The 13,669-nt window shown below is 35.8% G+C and overlaps 1 protein-coding gene across 3 annotated transcripts in view; it reads right to left on the bottom strand.

Moving 5' to 3' along the window:
• Positions 1-13,669, bottom strand: part of LOC140153400 (WD repeat-containing protein 35-like) — a 38,129-nt gene that overhangs the window by 23,899 nt on the left and 561 nt on the right. For 2 of the 3 annotated variants that reach the window (XM_072176148.1, XM_072176149.1), the window contains exons 2-10: positions 12,533-12,650; positions 12,258-12,332; positions 11,733-11,825; positions 10,884-10,985; positions 9,957-10,117; positions 9,138-9,303; positions 8,106-8,251; positions 6,784-7,002; positions 4,188-4,283 (exon numbers count right to left, since the gene is read on the bottom strand). In XM_072176148.1, the coding sequence (XP_072032249.1) occupies positions 4,188-4,283; positions 6,784-7,002; positions 8,106-8,251; positions 9,138-9,303; positions 9,957-10,117; positions 10,884-10,985; positions 11,733-11,825; positions 12,258-12,332; positions 12,533-12,650 (1,176 nt within the window). Of the gene's footprint in view, positions 1-4,124; positions 4,284-6,783; positions 7,003-8,105; positions 8,252-9,137; positions 9,304-9,956; positions 10,118-10,883; positions 10,986-11,732; positions 11,826-12,257; positions 12,333-12,532; positions 12,651-13,669 lie in introns of all 3 variants that reach the window. The other variant, XM_072176147.1, reaches the window with a different exon arrangement.

Genomic DNA, 13,669 nt, shown 5'->3' with positions numbered 1-13,669 from the left:
CAAGTTCCGGAAATGAAATGCCCAGTAGTTTCACACAAATTCTGCAGGAACACAATTTTTGGCAAGAGGGGAAAGCAAGGGTAGTTTGTGAGCTGTGGCAAGCAAATTCTTAAGCATCCTAATAATGTGGCTACACAGTGGCATTGACACCACTAATAAATAATACAGGGTGAGTCAAAAAAAGTGCAATAGAGCAAAGAATCGATATTTATGTAAGAACCAAGTTTAACTTTCTCATTATTGAAAGTTTCTATAAATGCCACACTCAATAGTCACCTTCTGTGAAAAAAAATGAAGTGACTCGCTTCTACCGTTTAATTTTTATGAGTCATTTTAATGTGATACCCAATTTCATTATTTGTCCACGAGATAACATGTATTTTAAATGGGAGCACACAATGCACCACCAGCTCTGAAACTGACTTTAACTTAAATAAGGTTGATTTTTTTGCGTTATTTTCATTTCTTTTTTTTCTGTTCAAACAAACTTTCTAACATTACTTTAAGTCCTTCATACCTCACTCGACTCCAACTCCAGTTTTTTTAAATCCAATATGTCAAACTTACTGGATGTTTTGTGAATCACTCCACTCCAATTTGCGCGCATTACATTTCGACATTTGGAAAACCCGCCTACAAATTTATATGGTTTTGATAGAGAATAAACATCTTTAAAATAAAGGGAAAATGAAAATAACAAGAAATACTGTTTCTTCTCCTTAAACAAGGCCAAGGGCAATAACACTTTGGGTGCTCAATGCCAATGAGGTTAACAAACTGGCAGTTGTTCCAAATCTACATTACACAGATGGGCTGACATTCAAATTTTAGATGTCTCTTGGACAAACATTAAAATTGGGTATCGCTATAAAATGTGTCATAAAAACTAAACGGTACTTGCCAATTCCTTGAATTTTTCACCCAAGATCACTAATGAATATGTTATTTATAAAATGTTTTAAAACCTAAAAGGTTCAACTCGGTTCTTAAGTAAAAATGAATTATTTTCTCTATTGCACTTTTTTTGACTCACCCTGTATATACTTGGATAGGTTAGAGGTTGGGTGTATTCTATAGGTTGACCCAATAACGTTTGTATCAATGAACTAGTCTAAACATCACATTTAGTCAATCCTTGGAATTCGCAATCACATGGGTTGTCTCTTGTACTACTGTGGACATGATTAGAAACTTTTGTTTTCCCACTTTTTTATCATTTTTGTAAGAATACTTACAAGTGGCATATTATACTAAAATGCAGAAAACCTTTGACGAAATGCGTATTGTAAGGATACATCACGTATTTACTGCGTTACACGCATTTGTCTCTGATTGGCTGCTAAGGCGATATGTTGTTGCTGAGTGGAAATTTATGAATGAACTGTGCGCAGACGTCTGCGTTGTTAGCGCCAATTTGCAACATCACGGAAGTCGCGCTCGTAAAAGGTTTGCTGCATTTGAGTATAGCAAGGTAGGTTGGTTTAGGCAGTTAAATTGTGTTTCTATGTCGGTTATTGTTCAAAGGTTGGTACAATTTATGATTCTGAGGAGTGCAAAATTGTCCCCCCTGGCCAATTTGAGATATATCCAAGGTCAAAGTTTATACAGGGGTCAAAATTTAAAAGGGGTCCGATTCTGTTCAAACCTATGGCAAATTGTTCCTCTTGTTATAAGGATTCAGCAAATATATAGTTTTACCTCAGTTTTGGATTATAATAATCCTAGAACGATAAGTTGTAGGTAGGTAAAACTTTATATTTTTCTATTTCTTATGATCAGGGGCCCATTTTGGAATGAGAGTAAAAAAGAATTTGAGCAGTTTTGTACAGCTTTGACCTTGGAAATCTTGAATTTCCCAAAGTGATAATTCTACATACCCATAATCTCATTTAGTACCTCCCATAGAACAACAATCAGTGTAGAAAAACTGACAAAACCATATAACCTGATAAAACAATAGTTTGCAGCGAGACTATATGGGATTGGGAAAATGTTGTTAACTTGCACCGGATATTACAATTTCTACCTTGCTTCTACCTTTATTATAACTATGACAAATACAATGAAAGATAACAATTAACCTCACTGTACATCCTTTACTTCTAAAATAACCAACTAAACTAAATAAGGGGACAGGGTAATACAGGATAGGGCTGTGGTTTCATTTGACATATTGAGGTATGTTACTAAAGACAATATCTATTATAAACAAAGATAAAGAAGGGACAACAGGTATGTACCTGGTTAGTATCCCCTGTATCCTGAGGTAGCAATGAATGAAGACAGATGGGTTTATAAAATCATGTGGTCATATTATTATACAGTTTAATAAGAAAAAGAGATCAGCGGATCATGACTGCCTGCTTTTGCATTCCCTCTTTTGGCTCATATACTTGTTTCGTGTTAGTATTTTTCAAAAACTGAGAATATTTAAACCATCAAGTCAAAGGGGAGCAGCACAAAGAAACAGTCTTGTGCTTGTATGCTCCTAACACACATACTGGATCTGACTATGGCAAGAAGGGAGATTGCGTGGCTAAAGCATCTTTGGGGTGGTAGAGTGTCAAATGCATGACAGTAATATTGTCTACTTTGTGACTGATGGCAATACAATATATTGAATATTAAATTGATTTATGTACGAGTGATATTATCATTAACTGTAAGTCATTACAATTGTTAACAATTCAAGACATGTGATTTTGACACATACATATAATTGTACTTATCTAAACCTTAAGTTGATGATTTAAACTTGATGAGATGGACCCTGACTTACCTGCACCATAATAAAACACACATGAACAACAACTCTGAATTCCCTGAACAACCATGGATTTCATACAATAAGATGTTGTCTTGCTCTCCAGGGAAATTTATCAGGTGGGTCAGTCGGTAGGTTGGCAAATCATTATTTTTTAATGTTAATTTTTTTACTTCAAATAACACAGTACTATTCAGGCTGTTTTGCTGACTGACATTCAATGGTTTGTACATGAATAAAAAAAATGAACTATGAATTGATGACATAAAAGTTTGCCAAAATCACTACAAAACAGACTTACATGTTCTGTACATGTATATATGACAAAAAAACTCTGAGGAAAACCAATTTATGGGAAATTTTAAGGACTTTAGTAACAGCCATGCTTTTTTGGCTTCAACAAAAAAGATCAGTGATCAAAAGTGTTTAAATTTCACTTTGAAAAATTTACCAAAAATGTGTGGGGAAACCCCATTTATACTCTGATTTCACTTGATTTAGATTTGGTTGGTGGAGAGCAAAACAACACATTTGTCAAGCCTAATGCAAAATACAAGTACTTACAAATCCAAATGAAATAACAACATTGAATTCACCAGTTAGAGACATGACCATATTAGTCACCTTTGCATTCTAAGTTGTTAGTAAACAACCTGATCTACTATGAAGTCAATCATTAATATACCATAGGACAATAAAATACCTGAAAATCTCCTAACTTTTACATTCACAAAATTATGACAATAAAACAGCATGCAAATCTAAATGAAAGAACAGCCATGCAAATGTAAATAATCATCAACAAATAATAGTCAACATAATGACATCCTTAAGTGGTCCTCCCAGCTATATGCTGGCAGCCAACAATTAGAAAAGAATCATGGAACATAAAACAGAGCATGGTTAGACCTATCATTGGATTAATCAAGATAACCTTCCAGAATGCAATAACATTTCCTGATTATTAACATTTCTATACTTTTGCACAGATGAAGAGAACCTCCAGAAGTCCTAAATCCTAAGCCTTCACTATCCTGGATAGCATCAATAAAAAAAACCCTGAAAATATGAAATACTTTTCCTGAATTTGTAAGTTTCTTGGCAGGCATATTAAAATAACTTGAATTTATCCCACCTTGAATCCTTGTCCTATCTCCTCAATATAAAACATCTTTCCACTGGACAATCAAATTTTGAAACTAATATATGTACTACAAAATTATGAATGAAAGAACTACCCAACAATACAATGTCAAAACATGCACAAGTAACCTACAACAACCAGTAACCAACAACAACAACAACCAACTCCAACAGGCAACAGTCCAGTGCATATCAAACCGGCAACCTTTGGACCTACCAAATTAAATTCCGTTTCCATACTTAAGGTTTGTCCTAATGGCATTGAGGACACGGAACCTACCACTTGACCCGTTGTCTCATCAGCTCTTGTTGCTAGGACGCAGTGGTCTCCATAGGCCGTTACTGAGATCAGGTTGCGAACATACTTGATGTGGCGCTGAAATAATAATGTGTGGAAAAGAAAACAAAAAGGTCTCAATTTGGGGTTGTCTCAATCTTAACAGGTTTACTGAGTTTTTCTAAACAGTGTAAATGAGTAATTAAACATTTTGCTAGGCAAATCCAATAAAAAGAAACTCACTTCTTTAGCTTTACGCCATCTGGGCTGATGGCTTGATCACAAGTGTCTTGGTCCACTGCTTTTCCTTGCCAAACGGCTTGTTGACATTTCCGGAAGTGATGTTGTTTTTGTTTTGAGCAGTGGATCGTATACGTGATCGAGAGAGACGATACCTTCGTCAGCGGTTGATTGCTTTGGCCCCCTTTTTGCGTATTTTGATGGCTTCCCTTATTCTTCTGGTGAATGCGTTTGAGTCCCTGTCAAGTACTTTTGCCCCTTCCCATTCAATAACGTGGTTTTCCTGAGCGATGTGGTCAGTAATGGCTGATTTGTGTTGTTCAGAAGTTGATTCTTTTCGGTTTGCTCTTGTGAATTTTCTTTCGGCTATTGTTTCAGAGTTTTTCTTGTGTTCTTTGAGCCTTGTCCCAAACTGTCTTCCTGTCTCCCCTACGTAGGACTTGTCACACCCTTTACACGGGATATTGTAGACAACGTCACTTGTCTGCTCTATGTCCTTAGGGTGGACTAAAAGGCTTTTTAGCGTGTTGGTAGGCCGCATCGCCGTGGAGATGTTATGTTTAAAAAAATTCTTTGCAGCCTCTCTGCCACGCCTTCCACGTAGGGTATGACCACCATTCCTTTTGATGGTGTGTCGTCCTTCTTTTTCTCTCTCGCTTTCGGTTGCTTGTCCTTCATTTGCTGTTTAACTCTATCCATATACCATTTTGGATAGCCACACTCTGGTAGCGCTGTTCTGATCTTTATTTCCTCCTCTTTCTTGTCTTCTTCCTCTGTCACGATGTTATCCATCCTATCCATAAGAGTCCGGATGACCCCAAGTTTTTGGTGAAGGGGGTGTGGCGACTGAAAATTCAGATACTGGTCCGTATGCGTTTTCTTTCGATAAACCAGCAGCTTCAAGGACCCGTCTTCCTTGTGACGATTAATGTGTCCAGAAAAGGGATTTTACCCTGATCCTCCTCTTCAAATGTGAATTTAATATTCCCAGTCGGGTCTACGGAATTTAAATGGTCAGTGAGCTTTTGAGTGCTATCGAAAGAAAACGCATACGGACCAGTATCTGAATTTTCAGTCGCAGCACCCCCTTCACCAAAAACTTGGGGTCATCCGGACTCTTATGGATAGGATGGATAACATCGTGACAGAGGAAGAAGACAAGAAAGAGGAGGAAATAAAGATCAGAACAGCGCTAGCAGAGTGTGGCTATCCAAAATGGTCTTTGGATAGAGTTAAACAGCAAATGAAGGACAAGCAACCGAAAGCGAGAGAGAAAAAGAAGGACGACACACCATCAAAAGGAATGGTGGTCATACCCTACGTGGAAGGCGTGGCAGAGAGGCTGCAAAGAATTTTTTAAACATAACATCTCCACGGGCGATGCGGCCTACCAACACGCTTAAAAAAGCCTTTAGTCCACCCTAAGGACAAGAAGGACATAGAGCAGACAAGTGACGTTGTCTACAATATCCCGTGTAAAGGGTGTGACAAGTCCTACGTAGGGGAGACAGGAAGACAGTTTGGGACAAGGCTCAAAGAACACAAGAAAGACTCTGAAACAATAGCCGAAAGAAAATTCACATGAGCAAACCGAAAAGAATCAACTTCTGAACAACACAAATCAGCCATTACTGACCACATCGCTCAGAAAAACCACGTTATTGAATGGGAAGGGCAAAATTACTTGACAGGGACTCAAACGCATTCACCAGAAGAATAAGGAAGCCATCCAAATCCGCAAAAGGGGGCCAAAGCAATCAACCGCGACAAAGGTATCGCCTCTCGATCACGTGATACGATCCACTGCTCAAAACAAAAACAACATCACTTCCGGGAAATGTCAACAAGCCGCTTCAAGGAAAAGCAGTGGACCAAGACACTTGTGATCAAGCCATCAGCCCAGATGGCGAAAGCTAAAGAAGTGAGTTTCTTTTTATTGGATTTGCCTAGCAAAATGTTTAATTATTTAATCTACAATCCTACAAAATGCATCTATTTAGTGTAAATGAGTGCTTGCCATACCTCCAACAAGTTGACTGCTCAGTACCAGAAGTGGGTAAGTGCAATAGCTGCCATGTGTAGATGCCATGTATAGATGAGTACAATATACTGTGTGTAAATTGCCAAATGTTCACATGGCAGCTATTGCACTTACCCACTTCTGGCACTGAGCAGTCGAAGTGTTTACAACACTTTCAAAAAGTTGAAGAAAACTGAGACAAAATGGTGAAAAATGTTAAAAAGTAGGGTAATTTTATCATTTTTGTACTTTCAAGTTTAAAATAAGCTAACTCCAACCTTCTTTTAATAGGAATGAAGCTGTCAATATGTGGCCCTCTATATACATAATATCACTCACCTCGGTGGTGTTAGTTTCCCAGAATACGACACAATGTTCCATACGGTCTGGTTTGGTAAAGGCGTATACAACTGTGTTGGCACAGTATCCCCATTTGTAGTCTGGTCGAATGTTAGCAAAATAGATAAAGCTGTCCACTGCCAATGCAATACGAAGACCACCGCCCTCCCATGACACTGCTGACATACTCCTGCCAGGAACCTTCAAGGTGCGCATATGCTGCAAACACAAATACAACTCACTTTTACTATCTGCGATGAAAATCACACTTTCAAAACATGTATTATCTTAATTAGAAGGGCATTTTGTGATCCACAGCATCATCCCCCACTTTTCTCAAAAAAAAGTTGAAATTTTATTTTATATCACTGGAAACCTCTGGCTACCTAATGTTTATATACAAAAAATTTCTTGCAGATTAATTCGTTTAGCAAAGATATCGTGAAATTTGAATTTCGTTCTGGTATACCAGAACGAAATTACAACACATTGTCTATGGAGCAGTGTAATATACACATGATCATGCATAACTCGCAAACGCAAGATTGGAATCAACTGGAATTTTGGGAATAAGCTTTTTTCGTGGATATCTACTGCAAAATGTCATAAAAAGAGGATGCTAGGATCACGAAATACTCCTTTAAGGCATGTTGGAGCCTTCAGGCCATATTTTTCCAGTGTGCTAAAATAATACAGTTTATTCCTCTGTTGGGTATAAAAACATTAATCTCATAGGAAATGAGTCAAGAAAGCCACTGGTCACATTTATATTTTTATTACAATACTATGATGGCTTTAAATGAGTTAAAGCTAAAAATATGAAGAATTTTAATATTGACTAATCACAAAAATGATGACATACAATTTTGTTCACCAAACGGGCCCCTTTAATTTCACTTGTACACAACATTGTGCCTAATCATCATTTAAGTGGGCCTGTGCATATTCAGAAATGCATTAATTTATTCATGCAACATATAGAAGTATACAATTTGGAAATTTGGTCAAGATATCTAAATATAAACACAGATTTGGTGTTAAAACAACAATTTTGGAGAAAATCACAAGTAATTCTTTGCCTCAAACTTCTGTAAACACACTTTGGAAAAATGTTGGCTTTTGTGTGTCTTTGTAAATCTATTCCAGGAACAGTTTTCATTTTTTTTGAAATATTAAAATCTGTATTTTCTATTTAGATAACTTGACTTGGAATTTCCAGTCCAAAATGTATACTTTTATTCATCTTGCACGAATAATTAAGAAGTTACAGCACTTTTCATAAATGCATTTCTGAGAGTACACAGCCCATGTTATCAGCTTACCTCCCCAAATGGTGTATAGAACTGCACCACATTGATGTCTTTATCTTGCTGGGCCGATTTCTGTGATCCAGCTACAGCTAATGCTGACCCAGTGTTGTTCCATTGGATCTGGACTACCTGCATGCCTGTGTCTATCAGAACAGGGTCTGGATGGATGGAAACAAAAAATATCTTCTTACATTAATCTACAAATTAGAAAATAATCACTTTGATACAGCATGTACTTCAACAAACAAATAAACACTTCACAAACAAATACTTACCTCTAAATATTATTAATTTTCATTTGTGCATTGTCCTTTGTATTGTTTATAAGTTATGTATTGTAATTTATGTCTTTTTATAATCTATTTGATTGATTTAGTAACGATATATTGTTTCATGGAAAGGTTACTGTCATTCCTCCATAATATACAAATATATACTACTATGAGAGGTTCTGGTTAAAACTATGGGCCTCTCTGAGATCAATAGTTCTATTGATGTTCACTGTTTGGTTAAAAAACTAAAAAAATTATTCAACATCTATACTCTTAAGCACAACATATTTTTTTGCCCTTCAAAAAAGCGAACAGGCTAAAAACGGACTAACCAATTACAACAGCGCAAATTCACGTTATGTGCAAATAATTATGGCACGCATGTGGACTATTCCATAGCATCGGATGCCCACACACAGAAGTGACACAGTCAAAAGTACTATTTAAGGCCTGGAGCTCATACTTACAGCTCATACAGGGCATTGAAAAGAATACTGGTTAGAGGTACTATTTATGGATGTGGTACTAGTGGTAGAACTATTTTTTGTCATGTGATCAACTTTTAACCAATCAATGAACAAGAATAATATTGCGTTTTTTGTCTATCATTGATTTTGGATGTTACTTGATGTTGTTTCATGATGAATGAATGAATGAATGAATGAAATGAATAATGTCAATGCTTATGAAACATGATTTTCACCTCATTTCATGCCCATCTGGTACAAAAACAAACAAACAACTTAGTATAAAATTCCACAATATCACTTACTTTCATCATTTTCATGCTTCATAATCTGTGCTCTACCATTATCAAAGCAGACAGCTAGTGTAGGACAGTTAGGTTCTATGTAGCCTTGTAAGCCATTATACCAATCTATACCTGTTATCTGAACAGCTCCTGTCACATTGGTTAGACAGTATATTGCTAACTTTGACTGAGGAGGAAAAATACAAATCAGAACTTGTAGGTAGGAGTGCTACATTACCACTAATTATCTTGATGATGCCTTAATAATTTAAGATTTGTTTTCCCAGCAGGTGGGTCAGATAGAGATTGCACCAAAGACTTTGTGGGCCCGATGTGAGAACTCACGCACTGGGTCACAAGCTCCATTTCCTAAAAAGCTTTATCTATTTATTTAAAAATATATTAATTATTTATGGATACTATGTGTTCTTAGCATCTTAAATACCGTACTGAAAGAAGCAAGGTAGTTTTCAGGGGTGTGAGAATCCTCAGACAAAAAAAGAGGATAATTACTAAAAAAAAAGCTGAAAACCAGCCTAAAATCAGGGTAAAAACACCAACTAGGGGCTGAAAAGAAAAGAAAACCTGTAAATTTTGGCAATAAAAAAAGCTGAAATCAGCTTAAAAGCTGAACTCACACCCCAGAGTTTTGTTGAATCCAATTGGTCAAGGCATTTGTTATTTATGAATCATATGCTTAGAGATTGCAATGTCTTACAGCTTACGCCAATCAATCCTTGTGAAAACAGGCAAAACAGGCATGGGCAAATTGATTTGCAAAATCTGGCGGATATTATCTGCTTTAGTATCACAATCTCTACATTTGGGCAGTAAACTTACACACATATTGCCCTGGCTGTCGTATAGATGTATCTCTCCATTGCTCATTCCAAACAGAAGTAGTTTACCATCAGGTGACCATTCTACATGACACAGCTGGTAGCCTTTCAATTCTTTACCCCAAATACGATTACCATCTACTGAACCGACTATCACAGCACCTAGAATGATATATCATATAAAAATATGTCATGTCTCATACATTACATGTTGTAATTTAATAGACCAATTAGTAAAGTAATTCAGAAGTTTACTATCCAGTACATTTGAAAGAAAAGAAAGGAGGTGGTACACTTCTTATTTTCATACTGGTCAGCAATTTATGTCCAAATAGCCATAGCTACATAAAATAAACAGTAATTAATGTTATCTGTGTTAAAACCTATTGTACTCATCCATCTATTATATCACCTCATGAAATCTGGGATGGAATAATTTTTTAACCATCCCATTCATTAACCTATTGTACTCATCCACCTATAGAATCAGAATCAGAATCTTTTATTGATATTCACCTCACATTGGGTATAATCAATGTAAACAATATACATGTAAGTACACAACACAAATACATAAATCATAAGATAATATTTACAGTTTCCAACAATTCCTTTATCATAGTAATACTACAGTTTTTCCACTCTGAAGTACAAAGTGACAACGCGCACGTATACAGCGTGTAAACAGTGCGCAGTTATGCATCTCTGCTGCATGTATGCGTGCCTTCAAAGTCGGCACAATGTGTGTGTCCACGTCGCTACTTTGTACTTCAAAGTAGACTGACTGTAGCACACATATCATCTCATGAAATCTGGAATAGAATCATTTTTGTAACTATCCCACTCATTTTAAGATTGCTCATTGCTGAGACAACAAAACTGATAAAGCTACTTATATAGTGTTCATAGCACAAGTAAAATAACTTACCATCTTCATAAACAATACAAATCTTCTGTCCATCAGCATTCCAGGCCATGCTACGCACTAGAGATTTATTACGGTTATTGATCATCTCCTCGTACCAATTCCCTGAAATCAAAATTAATGATAACAAGATTATTAAGGATAGTCTATTGGTTTTGTTGTTTGTTTCTTTTATTCCTTCTTTAACTTGGGGCACTCAATCAATTGAAAACACAATTAATCATCTGTTCTTACTTGAGGCCTAGGGATCAATACAACATTTACATAATTTTTATCTAGGTGTATGCCTAGCATTCTCTGGGTTTTTTTTAATCTATGGTTTGCGCCATGCAGCACTTGTTAATGTTGCTTGTCTTTCAGTTTTAATTGTAACAAATTAGATAAATTCTATTTTTTTCCTCTTGTACCATTAAATCGATCTGTGAATAATTCCCTGATGTTTATATAAGTTGTTCTTGCGCACAATGTGTAACTCTATTGCCTACAAATCAAAAGTTTAATGACATCCTATAAATGAAAGCCATTTTGTTTGGGGGAGGAGCCAAAAAGTCTGATAAAGTTTGTGAAAAACTAGTTCAAATATCAGTCAAATTTGATCTGTTGGTTTGTGATTTTCAACATTTCGCAATTACGTTTTGGGAAAACAAATAAAAGCACTTGTCTTTTGGTGAATTGGTTTGTTCCCTTAGTGTTATCTGTTGTTTCAATCATGTTCAACATGATCTTTAATGCGATTCCAAAAATGTAAAAAAGTATAAGAACCTCTTCCCCAAATTTAAATCTACATTCAGCTTGTTAACTGCATCATGCAAAGTATTTCAGTTTTATATATTGTGTATCACCTATAGTCACCTTTATACAGCATCCACACGATAATAAGTCCATACTGGTCACTTGTGGTCAGCTTCTGATAGTGACCATTCCATGTGACCACTTGCACAGCACCTTGTATGAAAAAAAGTTCAGTCATGAATCAAAAGCAATCCATAAACTTGAAGAGCTATGAGGATTAACAGCTAGTAATCGTTGGGCTACTTTAGTTGAAATCCATACACCCTCTGGAACATATGACCTGTATCTTCCACACAGGGTGTGTGAATTTCAAATTTGAAATCTACACCTCAGTGTGGAGATGTCATGTCTTCCATAGACTGTACATGGAATTTAACTGGAATAGCCCGAATATGAGCCCAAATGTGAAGGCTGAAAAGAAGATGTAATGTCTATGGAAAGCAGCAAAAAATACCAGTACATATCAAATCAGGATTGAAATTATAAGATCCACTGTAATATATTTTGAAGATATCTAATTAAGTATTTGATTATTATACTATGATATGGTTCTAATTTTAGTCATATACCTGGTATGCAACTTACCACTGTGGCCCTCTAGTGTCTGGTTCATAGACAAATTGCTTGGAGCAGCCAAACCTCTGATCTTGTTATCACCCCCTACAACAAAATCAAATAGAACAATCATTCTCATGATATCAAGACAACCACAGCAATTAAGCAAGTTTTTCTTTCAATTTTGCTTCTCAACTTATAACATACATTGGACATGAACACCTGTACAGAATGTATTTTATCTACCGTACTGATTTATATTTGAATTTCACAGTAGAATGGACAATATGCCTATGTTACATTACCTGACTGTATCTCAAGCTTGAGTACTTTGAGTAAACCATCTTCTCCACCACATGCAATGAATCCTTGGTCTCGGTTCCATGAAACACAACGTAACCGTGTGTTGTTAGGAATTGCAATCTATTATGGTAAAAACAAAAAGAACTTAATAAAAATGGATGTACCAAGCATTTCTCTAGATCTAACAATAACAACCAAATTAGTAGACAAACAGTCAGTTGGGATTGGTAAAAGCACATTAGCAGTATGGGTTTTTTTCAGTACTACTGTTGAGGCTTAGTTTAGTTATAATTAAGTTTGACCTTGAATTTTGGAAACTTTTGGGCTTCATAACTGCCCAATTGTTGGTCTAAAGTATATAAAAAGTATTTATAAAAAAGTATACATATTCTGATTGGCAAAGACTTGACAATTCCATCTGTGAGGTCATATTTGGGCAAAAATTTTCAATTTAGAGAAAATCCAAATAAACTTTCTTTGTTTTTACCCAAATTTCTGGGCAACATAACAAAAATATACTTGAGTAAAGATATTTTTTATTAATTTTTATAAACTATAATTAATTTTTTTATGTTTAAACGGTAGTGATTTTCCTAAAAACGAATCTTGCATTTTACGCCACGGTATTGAAACGTGAAACGTAGACACCCCTAGTTACATGTAGATATGCCCACATTGCCTATCATAGAGGGCTCCTTCAACACCCAACTTGTGACCACAGAAATGGCCTAACTGTGTAATCCCCATAGGAAAGTACAAAAATTTGAAATTTGGATACGGTACCAGAAACTTTACGTAGAAATTCAAACACTGTCAATTGGTATACCTTGATACAAAAGTTATCATACAGTACGTGTTAGTAAGATTTTTTTCAAAATAAATCGCTTTTGTGTAAAATGGATCGCCGTGCTGAAAAATGCTGCATTAATACTTGCTTTTTTGTACAGAAATTCATTGTAAAGGTACAGTCGATGATGGTCACAGAATTTGGGAAAAGACATTTGCCCATAACTTTGCTAATTTTTGTCCTACAGACATGGTTGACCCTTCATTTTTTTAAAAGTTAAATAATCACCTTTCTAAATAAAACAATTTCCATGTGAAATATTTTACTTGAAAATTTGATGATCATACCTACC

This window comes from Amphiura filiformis, chromosome 5, assembly GCF_039555335.1.
Source record: "Amphiura filiformis chromosome 5, Afil_fr2py, whole genome shotgun sequence".
Lineage (NCBI taxonomy): Eukaryota > Metazoa > Echinodermata > Ophiuroidea > Amphilepidida > Amphiuridae > Amphiura > Amphiura filiformis.
Note: the sequence above shows the minus strand (reverse complement) of the source record. Positions and strands in the feature narration are given on the sequence as shown.